This window comes from Geotrypetes seraphini, chromosome 11, assembly GCF_902459505.1.
Source record: "Geotrypetes seraphini chromosome 11, aGeoSer1.1, whole genome shotgun sequence".
In the NCBI taxonomy this organism is placed as follows: domain Eukaryota; kingdom Metazoa; phylum Chordata; class Amphibia; order Gymnophiona; family Dermophiidae; genus Geotrypetes; species Geotrypetes seraphini.
Window position 1 is genome coordinate 61,761,970 of NC_047094.1, and position 16,000 is coordinate 61,777,969.

The following is a 16,000-nucleotide window of genomic DNA, read 5'->3' on the forward strand; positions in this document are numbered from 1 at the left end:
GTTTTTCTAACCTATGATAATACCCTTGTCCCCATTGTGTCCTTTGAAACAAGTTATGAGCTTAGGGCATGGGGACATTTGAGGTCTTTTTTCCCTTTGCAATTGATATCAAAATATTATTTTCTGTATTCATTTTGGTTTATGGCACAATATTAGGGGACATGAATCACTGTTTCTCTAGTGTTGCATTATATGCAGAGTCCAGTTTAACTTTTGACTACATCTTTCTATTTTACTCCCTTTTACAAAACTGTAGCACAGTTTTTAGTGCCGGCTATGGCGGTAATAGCTCTAACGCTCATGAGTGTCAGAGCTGTTACCGCCATGGCCGGTGCTAACAACTGTGCTACAGTTTTGTAAAACTGTTTTAATTGTGATTACATATTCCATACTAGGCAAAGGTGTGTTCTGTGTGTACGAAAGACATGGTTCTCTGTTAGCATTGACTGTGCAGGATCAATCTGTATTAATCTGGCTTGGGTGTATTGATGTTTTACTGCTCACTGAGGTATGTAAGGTGTTGCCTCTTCCTAGGTACACTCTTCTTGTGAGATGTATGGATTGTTACTAAAAATCATGTTTTTCATATAGATGAGGGGATCTCAAAAAATGATGGGCCCCGTGTGTCACATAAGCTAGGTATGCCACTGTGAGCCACCTTATACCCAGAGGCCCAAGACTGGTTACTGGTGCCCTAGGTCCAAATCTTGATCCCATATTTGACCATAGGGCAGAAACCTAACAAAACCTTCAAATCTATATATATAAAATCGGAGGTATGTATGTGTGTGCGTATGTGCCGCGATCACGCAAAAATGGCTTGACCGATTTGAACAAAACTTGGTATGCAGATCCCTCACTACCTGGGGTGATATGTTCTGGGGGGTCTCGCGGCCCACCTGCACACGTGGGCGGAGCTACAAACAGAAAATCAGATTTCACCCATTCATGTCAATGGAAAAAATGTAAAAAGCTGCCATTCTCACAGTAATTCAAAAACGGCTTGACCGATTTGAACGAAACTTGGTATGCAGATCCCTCACTACCTGGGGTGATATGTTCTGGGGGTCTCGCGGCCCACCTGCACACGTGGGCAGAGCTACAAACAGAAAATCAGATTTCACCCATTCATGTCAATGGAAAAAATGTAAAAAGCTGCCATTCTCACAGTAATTCCAACTATAAAACACTTTCTATGACACTATAACCACTAGGGACATCGTTTCTATTCTACCACGGACACCATACATATAGAGTTTGTATGTTCTAACTGTGTTTGTAACTGTTTCCTTCATGCACCCCAGTTCATAATGTTATTACATTACATGAGTACTCACATATGCTGAACTAGGAACACAGGTTCCATTCTGAACCGGGGAAAAACTGCATGGAGTTTCTTTTCAACCTGAGTTTCCACATATTGAGTTGTTTAAATCAATACTGAAACTTTTGGATGCCACTTATTCCAACAGATGTTCCTTTTCAGTTTAAGAGATTGCAAATTCCAGTGAGACTTGCATTCTCTATCACAATCAACAAATCACAGGGACAGACTATTACATACTGTGGAGTGGATTTAAGATCCCCCTGTTTTTCCCATGGACAACTCTATGTTGCTTGCTCAAGGGTGGGTTCACCCAAGAATTTATATGTTCTTGCTCCTGGAGGTGAAACTAAAAATGTTGTTTATAATCAAGTTTTGCGTTAGTTGTATTGTATTCATTTTGTCAAATATTTCACATTATAATTTGAATATTGTACTTTTTATAAAGCTGTAAAAAAATAATTTCATTCACCACTATAAAGTATCTTTATTTGAATCCATTTACAGTGTTATTGCTATAATTAAATACCCGTGCAACGCCGGGGCATCAGCTAGTTCTAAATAAGATTATTAGTGCTTGATTTCTTTTAGTACTGAAAGCATATCAGTTTCATACAAGTCTTAAAGGCCCATTTTAGATATATCATTGAGATGAGAATTGAGATGCCTAGGTCTGGAATCTGTGTCAAGTTCCCTCTGTATTTTTCAAAAGACTCTGTCAAATATGGAACCTTTTGTAAAATCCCTATATGAACATAGGCAAATACCTATGTACGTAGTGGCACATATAGTAGTGGTGGCACTTTCATAAATATCCAGGTTCACAAAAAATAACATAAATTTGAAGAGTTAACAAAAGTAATCACTATTAGCTGCATGAATAGATGCAAGTTTTGCAGTCTACACTCTAGTTGCTGGCACTTACACCATCCAGCAGACACCTTCCCTTAGCACAACATACATTTCCATTATATGCTCTTTTGACAAGAATATACATATTAATTGTTCCCTGAATCACCCCCCCCCTAACAGCATCAACCATATTGCCCCACCCTGTACCTCTCTGATTGAGCATACATACATCTCCCCACCTGCTATATCCCTCACCAACATTTTACCCCTCTACCCATCTGCCCCATGATATGACCACACATCACTCAGCCTCCATATAACTCCAATAATAATCACACAGGCCTTACTTCCACATATCTGCCCCAATACCAACCATAAATTCCCTTCCACCAGATACCTTTTTCTGGGGTCTAGTGGGCCAAGATGTTCCTGACCTGTCAGCATTCAGGCTCAAAATTGCAGCTTAGACTTTCTAGTGAGAGTGCTGCAAGCCTAACATTAGGAGGGTTCAGAGGCATCATTTTGAGCCTGGGTACTAACAGAACATGGCTATCTGATGAACACTTCTGCCCCCTACTAGATAACAAGGAAAGCTCCAGAAAAGGTGGGGGAGTTTATGGTCAGTTTTGGGGGTATACAAGAGGATAAGTGGTTGATGTTGGGAAAATGGCAAGATGTTGGGAGGGGGGGGATTGTGAAGGGGTGTACTGAGTGATTTCAGGGGAAGTAGAGATTTGGGGACAGTGGTCTAAAAGGAGTGCTGGGGGATGGAAGATAATCAAGATTTGCAGTTGTTCCTTTGTTTCAATCCCAGGTCTAAATTGGTAGTTGTTGTGGAAGGTGCAAATCCCATAATGGAATGTTTTTTTCCCCATATACATGTATTTCCACTGTAGGATGGGGAACACAAGTGTAGATGTTTAGCCTGCTTAAACCATGTTCCTTTGGAATCTCTGTGTAGGACAGATATCCATGTGTAAATACAGTAGTGGCTTTCTGAAATCCCTATTTACATGTGCATGTGATCTATATGTATAGATGCCTCTAATTATATGTGGTAATGATTCTAAAATAGCATCATTAATGTAAAAACTATGTAAACCAGATAACAAAATGTTTACTGTTAATATTTTTTATTTTTATTTCACCTGAGCTAAATAAAATAGCTGCAGGCTGATATTTTAAATTGCAGAGGTCAGGTATAATTTTGCAGGTGCATCTCAAAACTCTAGTTGTATCTCATAATTTTTTGGGTGGACCATCATACTCTGTGGGCCAGACATCCAGGGTAGTTGAGGAATAGATGGAGTAGGAGGGGGTGAGAGAGGAGGATGTGGTGAGGGTGAGGGAAGAGGAGGAGAAGAGGGAAGAGGAGGAGGAGGAGGAGGGGGTGAAGGAAGGGGTAAGGGAAGAGGAGGAGGTGAGGAGGGAGGAGGAGTTAAGGGAGGGGGCATGGGAGGGGGCGTGGGAGGGGGCTTGGGAGGAGGTATTGATAAAGCTTTCGTCTTCATTGGTAGTTTCCGAGCTGTCAGTATCTGTTAGAAGAGAAAGATGTGGCTGTTAACTCCCAAGTTTTCAATAAGATTTAGACAGTATTATCTAATTTAGGAAAGTATAACTTCCAGAAAGCAAGTTATAAACCATAGCTAGTGCATGCCTTGGAATTTCACAATCCCACTGGAATCATAGGTGTGTGTGTATATGTGTGTGTGTATGGGGGAGGGGGGGTGGCCGCAAGTCCTGGGGGCAATGTCTAGGCACAGGTTTATACCTCCACCCTGCGCTGAGCAAACCAGCAGGAGTATGATGGTAAATTGGACTACAACATCCTCCTGCTGTACCACTCAGATTCAACTCACACTTTAAACCATAAGGCACCGTGGAATCCCATATGGTTCAAACTACAGAAGATACAGCGGAGATATCACTTTTCTCCTATTTTCCTTCCAGTCAATTCATATTAACTGAACTGCTAAGAATGAAGGGATAATAATCAGCAGGAGAAGAGAGGGTACAGAATATGTGACTTGGCAGGGGATAAACTGAGGAAAAATTTGAGAGAGGAGATCATCTCAAAAAGGCAAATGAGCTAAAAAAGAACATCTATGCAGAGCAGGTAGAAGAGTATTGGGTACTATAGCTAAATCTTCCTGTATAAGACTATGGCGAGAATAAAATATAGAATATTGTGTACAATTCTGGAGACAGCAACTTCAAAAAAATATAAACAGGATGGAGTCGGTCCAGAGGAAGGCTATTAAAATGGCTGGTGATCTTTATCATAAGGCATATGGGGACAGACTTAAAGATCTCAATATATATACTTTGGAGGAAATCAGGGAGAAGGGAGATCTGATGTTTAAGTATCTATGTGGCATAAATGCACATAAGATGAGTCTCTCTCATTTGAAAGAAAGCTCTGGAATGAGAGGGCATAGGATGAAGTTAAAAGGTGATAGGCTCAGGAGTAGGCTTACCAGATGTCCAGATTTCCCCTGACATGTCCTCCTTTTGATGACATGACCAGGGATCCGGATGGCTTTTCAAAACCTGGCACTTTGTCCGGGTTTTGAAAAGCTTCCCCCCAAATTGTGTTGGGCAGAAGGGTATCCGCGCATGCCCTCCTGCCCAACCTGAGCAAGCAGCAGTGGTGTGGCTAGGGCGGGATTAGGGGCAGGACTGGGCATAACAGGGTGGGGATGGGTAGGCCTGGGGGTAGATCTAGGGGTCTGGATTTTATGAATGTAGAATCTGGCAAGTCTACTCAGGAAATACTTTTTTACAGAAAGGGTGGTAGATGCAATTGTATGGAGATCCAATGTGATTATGTCAGTATTTCACATTTGTCACAGGAAATAGAGGTCCGAGTTTAAAAGCTTTGTAGAGATTCTCTATGGTTTAAGATTGATTACATGTGATCAACCATCTTTTATTTAAAAGAGCAGGATGGCTTACAATAATAAAATAGAAATTAATTCAGAAAATAATATAAAATAAAAGAGCTAATACTCAAAGCTAATTATATTTAAATTGTATGTGTGGTGTGAAAGCAAGGGGAAGGACGATGCCTGATACAAGCATATAAAGGTTTGTGGTAAACGCAGATCTTTTGCTCATGCTCAGGAAAATCCAAAAGCAAAGCACACTCAGCACCATTCTTCTGTGCTTTTAAATATAAGCTTTTTCAATTATTTCTTTTTTTTTTTTTTTAAATATCATGTTTATTAAGACAAGAAACATTTGGACAGCCACTGCCGTCTACAGCACAAAAACAGTACAGGTGCACAAGAAAACATAGCAGATAACATGTAAATCCAAACAGAGGAACAAAATGCGTTTTCATAAATATACAAAAACATGTGATTGGAATTGTAAGTGTACAGGAATATGAGGTATCGCACACCTGTAAAGAACGTATAACTAGCAGGAAGAGAGGACAGTGGGCGGACCAATGCCCCCCATCTATAATTTCTATGGAGAGAAAACAGCAACAACTAGGATCCCCAAACGATCCCTCGCATCCTCATATCATACGTAACCCAATCAAACAGTTATACCACCATTCATACTACATTCAACTCAACAGACACACATACATTTGTTTTTCCTAAGAGAATATGAGCAAGGGCAAAGCGGTATCCAAATATGCAAGAACCAACGCAGGGAAGGGTACAAAATACAAGTTGTAAAAGAAACGTAAGCATAAATGTTCAATGCAGGGTTCATGTCTACAGTGCAACTAAGCAACCTGGGCTAAGGTGTCCCTCCAAAGTGAGCAATAAAGTTTCCAAGGGGACTGGGGTCGTGAGGCATAAGTGTCCAGTTCAAAACGTGCCTGCAAATGCATCCGTGAGATCCACATACTGTATGTCGGTACTTCTTCAGCAGCCCAGTATTTCAGGATGAGTTGTTTGCCCATAAGGATCGCGTGTAAGAAATACTTATGAGCAGGAAAGTCCAGGCCCTGCTGTTTGAGATCAGTAACATCTCCCATCAACAGTGAGGATGGATTCCAGGGTACCGTACACTGCAGGATGTTCGCTAAGTAGAGCTTCACAGAGTCCCAGAAATGTAGTTTGGAACAAGCAAAGAATGAGTGTACATAATCACCCCTATGAGAATTACATTTGAGACACATATCATCACGCCATAATCCCATATGATATCCCCGGGCTCTAGTGATATAGGAGCGATGCAAAATTTTATATTGTGTTTCCTGCAGGCCCGAGGCCTTCACATATAGGTAAAGTGTTTGAAAGAGGAGCCGGAGGTCATGAATAGAAACAGATATTCCAAGCTCTGTGGACCACTCTCCCCCCAAAACATGGAGGCATCTCTCTCCTGAGTTATCTCTCCCCACCTTATACCATGTAGAAATCTTATTGGAAGCAGTAGGTGTGGAGAGGAAAACCAGATCCAAAGGGCCGTAATTCCATGTATCCCCATGAGCATGTACTAAAGAGTAAAAATAGTGGTGAATTTGCAGAAAAGTATACATATGTGTGGGTGGTAGTCGCCATGAAATCCGCATCTGTGCTAAGCATGGAAACTCTCCCCCTCCCATAGCCAGGACATCACCCAATGTCGTGTTGCGTGCAGTGCGGTCTCTCAGGCCTGCCAGGCCCCCCACACCAGAAGCAAAGTCAGGGTTACGAAGAAGTGAAAGAAACGGGGAAGCAGTAGGCAAATGGTTCTGTAAGACATGCCACCATCGCTATGCCTGTCTGAATGGAAAGAGGAAGGGCAAAACAGCGGAACGAGGCTTCGCGCTCCCACCCCCTGCTCCGTGAAGAAAGGAAGAGAAGGACCAAGGTAAGCAGCAATCCTCAAGTAAAGATTCAGGGGAATAACGGCGCAAGGAGACCAACTGCTCATGAATCCACCGAAGGAGCGCGGCTACATTATAGATTCTGAGGGCGGGCAGGCCTAGGCCTCCTCGTTCTCGGCTCTGAGACAGCTTAATGGCGTTGATGCGTGCTTTTTTCCCCCTCCAGACGAAGGAGCAAATAATGGATTGATAGGCTCGTTCATCTGAACGAGAGATCCAGATGGGTATAGTCTGCAGGGGGTAGAGCAGTTTCAGGAACATCACCATTTTGACTAAAGCCATATGCCCGAAGAGCGATAGAGGCAGCGATTGCCATTTAAGACAGAGCGTTTTTATCCGTCCAATGACTGCAGAGATATTAGCCTTGTATAGTTTGCGCGGATCCCTATAAAGCATGATACCTAAATATTTCAATTTTCCGGGGGCTATACTCACACCTAAGCCTCTACATCAGGGCTCCACTGGCAGACCCCCCAGCAATAGAGCCTCCGTTTTGTCGAAGTTGATTTTCAGACCTGAGAAGACAGAGCGTTTTTATCCATCCAATGACTGCAGAGATATTAGCCTTGTATAGTTTGCGCGGATCCCTATAAAGCATGATACCTAAATATTTCAATTTTCTGGGAGCTATACTCACACCTAAGCCTCTACATCAGGGCTCCGCTGGCAGACCCCCCAGCAATAGAGCCTCCGTTTTGTCGAAGTTGATTTTCAGACCTGAGAATACACCATAGTCTCGAATTATGGACATCAGGGTAGGCATATTCTGGTCTGCATGGTTGACGTACAAAAGCATGTCATCAGCGAACATGCTTATACGGAACTCATTTCTTCCCACCGAAAGGCCCTCCAGCTGGGTATCCTGACGAATGCGGGCCACCAAAGGTTCAAGCGAGAGAAGGAAGAGAAGGGGCGAGAGGGGGCAACCCTGACGAGTGCCCCGACCCAAAGGGAAGGGTTCAGAAAGGTCGCCATTCACTAAGAGCTGGGACGTAGGTTGATGATACAGAGTCAGTAACCACGCGAGAAAGTCCCCCTGAATTCCGAAGCGAGCGAGCGTCCAAAATAAATGGGGCCAGGAGACCATATCGAAAGCTTTCTCTACATCTAGGCTAGTGATGAGCGCTCTATCCGATGCGATATGGGGATGTTGTAACACTGCTAGAACTCTCAAAAGATTCATAGACGCGTGCCTACCGGGTACAAAACCGACTTGATCTTCGTGTATGAGTGATGGTAAAAATTTATTGAGGCGTGCCGCCAGGATACTGGCCAAAAGTTTCACATCCTGGTTAAGAAGTGAGATAAGGCGGTACGATCCCAAAACGTCAAGAGGGCGCCCAGGTTTAGGGAGAACGATTACGTGCCCCCTGTTATGGGAGTCACCTGGGGGAGTGGAGCTGCGGAGTCCCATAAAGTATTGTTGTAAAGAGGCCAGAGCCGGAGGATCTTATAGAATTATAGGAGTAACTTATAGAATTCCGGGCCAAAGCCATCAGGGCCCGGCGCCTTGGCCAATTTAAGCTTTTTGATAGCAGCCTGCACTTCCTCTCCTAAAATAGGTCCATTAAGAGCGAGAGATTGGTCTTCCGTCAGGGAGGGTAGACAAAGGCCCCGGAAAAATTTATCACTGGCATCCATGTCAGAGGGTTGTGCTGCGTACAGGTCGGTGTAGAATTGCACAAACTGCTCCGTGACTGCTGATTGAGTGACATGCATGACGCCCCTTTTATCTTTAATGGAAGTAATAATGTGACGAGCCTTGTACGGGCGCACCAGATTGGCCAGCAACCTCCCCGTCTTGTTCCCCCAACGGTGTAGTTTATATTTGTAACAATAGATATTACGGCTTGCCCTTTGCTCTAAGAGACGATTAATCTTTTCCTTAACGTCGCACATGGCTTTTTTTGAAGCATCATCGAGTCGGGAAATATGAAGAGTCCAAAAGCCAGCCAGGTCCCGCGACAAAGCCAGTAATTCCCCATCCCTCTTTTTCTTCAAGGACGCCGAGTAGGCCAGAATGTGACCTCGCATGACCGCCTTGGCCGCCTCCCAATACACAACGGGGTCTACATCCGCTGCTGAGTTAATGTCGTGAAATTCGGCCCATCTCTTTTGAAAGAATTCTCAAAATTCTACATACTTGTAGAGGAAAGGAGACATCCGCCAGACCCGGCTCGTAGCTTGGGACTCGAAATTTAAAATACTAATGGGGCCGATAGGCTCGCAGCCGATAGAGTCGGAAATAGAGAGGCCGAAATGAGAAAGTAATCGATTCGAGAGTGAGACGAGTGGGGGTGAGAGTAGAAAGAGAAATCAAGGTCAGTCGGATACAGCATGCGCCAGGAGTCTATTAGTCCTAGCTCTTTAAGAAGGAAATGCACCCCTTTAGTAAAATGGCCCTTTGGAGCTGGTTTAGCCGGTCTGCGGTCCCACTGGGGGTTTGCCACAAAATTAAAGTCGCCTCCCAGTATAATCGGCTGAGGCAATAAGGGCGCCAAATGACCCACCACTGATGTGAAAAAGGAATGAGAGTAAGTATTGGGTGCATAAACATTACACAAAACTAGTGGCTTGCCCCATAGTTCCCCCACTAGTATAAGAAACCGCCCGCTGGGATCATCATATTGACTTTGTAGGTGGAAAGATATGTTCTTATGGACGAGAATAGCCACCCCACATTTTTGGGTAGTAAACGGTGCAGAGTATGCCTGGCCCACCCAGCCCCTACGCAGTTTCCCATGTTCCGCTGCACTCAGATGGGTTTCCTGCAGGAATGCTATGTCCGTGTGTTCACGCTTAAGATATGCCAGGATTTTCGTATGCTTAATGGACGAATGGATCCCATCTACATTCAATGATTTAACATGCAATTGTACCATGGAACAAGCAGTAAGACATATAATGTGCAGCATAGAACCATAGGACGAGCGGGAGAGGCCGTCCCAGCCTATGCCTCTCCCCACTCATAAAATACAAAGCTGGCGAGCAAGAATAATGGCTCATCATGTAGAATCTCATACAATCTTCCATACTATCCCCAGACATGCCCCCCATACAAACCCGATACAACCAATACATCCATACACACAGTCCCCCAAACAGTCTCACCCAACCCCCTTTCCCCCCTCCCTCCCTCCTCCCATCCCCAGCACGGAAAGCCATGCTAAATCAGAAAGTATAAAACAAAAACATGAAACAACTCCAGGCCATGCCCCCTGCAAGTAAAGCCAACAAAACAGACGAAACTCTAGCAATAAATTCGTTGCTGTAGTGAGGCCCAGAAAGCCAGGGAGCCAGAGTATAGTGGTATATGCCTAACGGGGCCCGCTGGCTCAAACCGGTCCCCAGAGCACCCCCTCCCCCCAGTGCCGGAGCACGAAGCACTAGGTTTTACAGTAATCAGAGAGGCAAGACTCAGTGTTATATCCACAGTATAGGAAAGCAGCTGGCGCCAACATATTAGCTCTCACTACCTCCGACAACAGGTCATCGCAGCAAGCATGTCCCCCCTCCGGGAGGCCGGAAAAGAGTTGCATGTCCATGTCGCTCCCTGGGGAGGGGGGGGCGCCCCATGCCCCTGGAGGGCCAGAGAGCTCCGGCAAGGTGCAGGGTGAGAAAAAAAAAAAAACAGTAGGCCTTGGAAATCCCAATTAACCCTGCAGATAACCATAATCCGGTTGCATGCAGCAAAATGCGACAAAGGTAAGGGGCTTCAACAGCAAATCAGGTTGAGCTAAGTGGGAAACCCTCAAGAAGCAGAAGATAAATCCCCGGAGAGTCGCTGCATTTTCTCCACTTGCTAGCAGCATTTGTAGCTCCATAGGTCTCCTGCACCGCTATCGTGGGTAACAGATGCGAGACACGCCAGGTGACAGTCATGCAGACCCCGGTTCCGCACGCATGGGCGCCGGCAAGCTCTGGATGAAATGCTCAAGTTCAGACGGTGTCTCGAAATACTGGATCTTGTTGTTGAAGGAGACACATGCTCTAGCCGGGTACAGCAGAGACACCCTTATGTTACGTTGGTAAAGGGTGTTGCAATGCGGCGGCATTGCCCGGCGCTTTGATGAGACTTGTGGGGAAAAGTTTTGAAAGACCAAAATCTTCTGCCCCTCGTATGCAAATCCTGTCCCACATCGAAATCGGGCGAGAACGCGCTCTTTCTGGGCAAAGTTGAGAAAGTGTGCAAGGACAGGTCGGGGCCGCTGTTCGTGTTCTCTCCTGTTCCCCACCCGATGGGCGCGCTTGATTAACACTTTCTCTCCCGGGGCGTCCGTCTCCATTACGGCCGAGAGCCACGTCTCCAGGCATGCTCGCAGGTCAACTTCTCTAATGTTGCTGGGCATGCCGATAAATCTCAAGTTATTCCTTCGACCCCTGTTTTCATGATCATCCAGTCGCTCAAAACATGCGGTTTTTGCGGTCTCCAGAGATCGCAAACGTTCCTCGAAGTTGGCGGTTCGATCTTCTTGCTGGGCCACTCTATCCTCCACCCGCTGTAGCCTGCCCGCATGGGTTTCGATTGTTTCCCGAAAGTCCTCCATGAACGTTTGTATTTTTGCAAGTTTATCTTCCATATCAAGGGTGAGCGATTTGGTAAGTTCTTGTATAGCCGCTTCTTGAATTGTAAACATCGGCACCTCGTGGCTCTCCGCCATCTTTGTTTCAGGGAGCTTTGCCTTCCCCTGGATGTCCCGTTGCACTCTTGCCGTCATCCCGAGCGCGGAGCTCCCTAAAAAAACGCTCCAGGGGTACCCGACAACCCCAGGAAGTCAGCGGGGGTGAGAGGAGGAAGATAGGTGGGCGATTTTGTGCTAGAATGCAGGATTTAGGGCAGCATGGCCCGGAGCTGTGCAGAGGCACGTCCGATCAACGACTCGGCATCACGTGACCCCCTCAATTATTTCTTTTCATTTGAAAGTCTTATATTTAAGTGCAAAAAGCAGGTGTCCAGGTGTGCTTTCACTTTCAGGTTTGTTTGGACTCACACACATTTGTTTCTTATTATAACAGGCTTCTAATTGCTTCCTTCTTAGGGTTACCAGATTTTATGTTTATAAAAGCCGGACCCATGGCCCTGCCCCCAGGCCCACTCAGCCCCAACCCTGTTCTGTCCACATCATGCCCCATTCAGCCCCAGCCTGACCCCCCAATCCCACCCCCTCAAGTGCTCGGAGCCGCATCAGGAGGGTACAGGGCCAAATTAAAGGGTGGGCCCAGTAGGCACGTGCCTAGGGCCTAAAATTGTCAGGGGGGCCTGCTGAAGGAGGGCAAACAGAGAAGCTGCCCTACCATCTCCCTTTCCCAATTTTTGGAAACAAAGGTGAGTGGTAACCCATAAAGGTGAGGGAAATAGGCCTGGAGTGGAGGGAGAGAGAGAGAAGGGAGCAGATAATGATGATGGAAGTGGGGAGAAGGGGACGTGAGAGAGAAAGGGGCAGATGATGGAAGTGGGGAGAAGGGGGCAGATGATAGAAATGGGGAGAAGGGAGAGAGAGAGAAGGGGGCAGATGATGGAAGTGGGGAGAACTTGTGCCATCAGCATCAGTAGCATGTGGGAAAGCAGCAGCATCGGTGAGGAGGTGAAGGGGCAAGATAACACGATGGAATTGCCTGGGGTGAAGGGAGAAAAGAGAGCGAAGGGGCAGATGATGGGGAGAAGGGAGAAAGAAGAGCGCAGATGATGGAGAGAAGGGAGAAAGAGAAGGGGGCAGATGGATGTCAGTTAAGAGGGGAGAGCAAATGCTGAATGGAAGTGGGGAAAGAGAACATACTGGATGGAAGAAGGGATAAAGAAATAGGGCATATGTTAGATGGGGGAAGAAGATAGAGTTAGTGAGATAGTGGAGGGGTGAAGGAAATGGGTGACATGCTGTGGGTAGACACAATGAAAAGAGGGAAACTGAGGACTGAATAGTAAGAAATAATTTAATTTAGACGGAGGCAGAAAATAGAGAAGGAAGACCAGATAAGAAAAGGAAAGGGAAGAGAGAGGAGAGAGAGAGATGCCAGAGAATGGGGAAGGAGACAGAGATATCAAATCTGAGTGGAGGAAATGAGAAAGAGAGATGCTAAAAACCACAGAGGGGAGGGAAGGAGAAATGGAAGGAGAGAGATGCCAGACCTTGAGGGGAACAGAGGGAAGAAGATGGATGCCAGACCCAAGGAGGGGTGGGTGCAGGAGGAGAAATGGAAAGATGGAAGGGGGTTGGCAGACAGTTTCTGGAAGGGGCAGGCAGTGGATGGAAGGAAGAAACTGACAAGATGAAGAAAGCAGAAACCAGGCGACAAAGGTTGTTAGGTGTCATCGATTTGTGCTCGAGTCCTAATCCAATGTTAGATGAATATTGGAGAAGAGCAAAGAATACCAAAAACCCTTTTACCTTTGCTTCATTGACTACAGCAAAGCTCTTGACTATGTGGATTACAATAAACTATGGAGAACTCTAGTGCAAATGGGAATACCCAAACACATAATTCAGCTGATAGAGAGCCTATATGAAAATCAAGTTTCAAGTTTCAAGTTTATTCAATCTTTTGATGGATCGCCTATAACAATTACTAAGCGATGTACATATAATAATAAAAAGAGATAAGAAACTTAACATAATAATTAATTACATGACATAAAATAAAAACATTTAAAACATACTTGAGGGGCATGGGAAAATTAAAAAGTTACAATTTCGGGTAATAAGAAAAAAAGGGAAAGTACAAAAGGTAGGGTAAAAAGATAAAACAAAATGGCTCAAGCAAACTTCGTTAGCTTCTATAAGAATAAAACCAGTTCGTAAATCGTTTAAAAGAATAAAATAAAAAAAAAAGAAAAACTACTAAAGGTCGAAGGCATCATTAAATAGGTATGTTTTTAAAAGTTTTTTAAATGTTGAAATATTTTTTTCTGATCGAATAAATTGAGGAAGTTTATTCCACCTTTGTGGGCCGGCGACGGTAAAAGTATCAGCTCTTCTGGTGCCTATGATTTTTAATGATGGAACTGTTAATAAGCATTGGTCGGAAGAGCGAAGAGATCGATGAGGTTTATATGGGATTAAAGTTTTAGAGATAAATTGAGGTTCGTTGGATGTTAACGTTTTGAAAATTAGAAGCATTAATTTGAAGCAGATCCTGTGATTTACTGGTAACCAGTGTGCATCTATTAATAATGGAGATACGTGGTCGAATTTTTTTGCATTATAAATTAATTTTATTGCTGTGTTTTGAATTATTTGTATTCTTCTTATTTCTTTATGTGTGATGTTTAGAAATAGAGCATTGCAATAATCTATTTTCGCTATTATAAATGAATGAATTAGGATCTTTAAAGAAGAAGGAGTAAGAAATTTAGCAATAGATCTTATCTGCCGTAATTTATAAAAACAGTTTTTAACCATATAGGATATGTGTTCATGATAGGATAGTTTTTCATCTATGTAAATGCCAAGAATTTTTGTTGTAGATACCATGTTAATGGGGATGTTGTTGAGAACAAAAGATTTAGAAAGAGAAATATCATTTTTCCAGTTAAATAAAATGGATTGAGTCTTATTAATGTTTAATGCCAATTTGTTTGTGTTTAACCAGTTTTGGACGAGCTCTAGCTTTTGATTTATTGAGGAAATATCTGTAGTGTTTTCAGGATCTAAAGGGTGTAAGAGTTGGATATCATCTGCGTAAGAATAAGGGATGAAGCCTATGGCCTGACAAAGTTCTAATAAAGGAGCGAGAAAGATAGAAAAAAGGTAGAAAAAATTCTATTTTTTAAAATTTTTTTTTGCTTTAGGATAAAGTAGTATTGTAGCTGTGTTGATAAATGTTTATAAATAGAAAATGGAAATATGGTGATCATTTTATTAAACTAATTTTAATACATTTTTGACTAACTTTCAGAGACCAAATTCTCCTTCCTCAGGTCAGGAAAGGATACTTCTAACAGCAGTATACTTTACTGACCTAAGGAAAGAGGTTTTGACCTCTGAAAGCTAATTAAAAAATTGTATTATCTTATTTTCCATTTTCCATTTTTATGTTTTATTTTTATTTGTTGATTTGTAAAATGATTTTTTTTTCTCTTATTTTCAAATTTACATCTGCTATCTTTATATTTTGTACAGTATTGGGGGATATGCACCACTGTTTCTGTGGTGTTGCATTGTATGCAAAGTCTGGTTTCTTTATGGTTCAGTTTTTGTATACATGTTCCTATTCCCTCCCCTTTACAAAAGAGCAGAAGAAACATAGAAATATGATGGCCCATCCAGTCTGCTCATCTGCAATAAACATTCTCTCTTCTTCTCTCTAAGCGATCCCACATCTTTATCCCATGCTTTCTTGATTTCAGACAGTCACTTGTCTCCATCACATCCTCAGGGAGACTGTTCCACGCATCCACACCTTTCTGTAAAAATGTATTTTCTTAGATTACTCCTGAGCCTATCACCTCTCAACTTCATCCTATGGCCTCTCATTCCAGAGCTTCCTTTCAAATGAAAGAGACTTGACTTATGTGCACTTACGCCACGTAGGTATTCAAACATCTCTATCATATTTCCCCTTTCTTGCTTTTTCTCCAAAGTATACAAATTGAGATCTTTAAGTCTGTCCCCATATGCCTTATGACAAAAACTACACACTATTTTAGTAGCCTTCTTCTGAACCGACTCCATCCATTCTAAATGAGGTCTCACCCTTGTCTTTCTGCCTGTTTACTCTCTCGAAGAAGTGCAGTAAGTTTGTCAAGGAAGATCTTCCTTTGCTGAAGCCGTGCTGGCTGGTCCTCATCAGATTGTGTCCGTCAAGGTGATCATTGATGCGGCGCTTTATCAGCACCTCTACCATCTGTCCCGGTACTGATGTCAGACTCACCAGTCTGTAGTTTCCCGGATCTCCCCTCAAACCTTTCTTGAAGATCGGCGTAACATTCGCCACTTTCCAGTCTTCCGGAATCCTTCCTGATTTAATCGACAGATTGGCTATTAGTTGGAGCAGTTCAG

General features: G+C 43.7%; 1 protein-coding gene across 1 annotated transcript in view; it reads right to left on the bottom strand.

The window, feature by feature from the left end:
• Positions 1 to 3,382: 3,382 nt before the first annotated feature.
• Positions 3,383 to 16,000, bottom strand: part of LOC117369416 (sialic acid-binding Ig-like lectin 5) — a 295,784-nt gene continuing 283,166 nt past the window's right edge. The window contains exon 6 of the mRNA XM_033963951.1: positions 3,383 to 3,711. Within this exon, the coding sequence (XP_033819842.1) occupies positions 3,416 to 3,711 (296 nt within the window). The 3' untranslated portion in view covers positions 3,383 to 3,415. The remainder of the gene's footprint in view (positions 3,712 to 16,000) is intronic.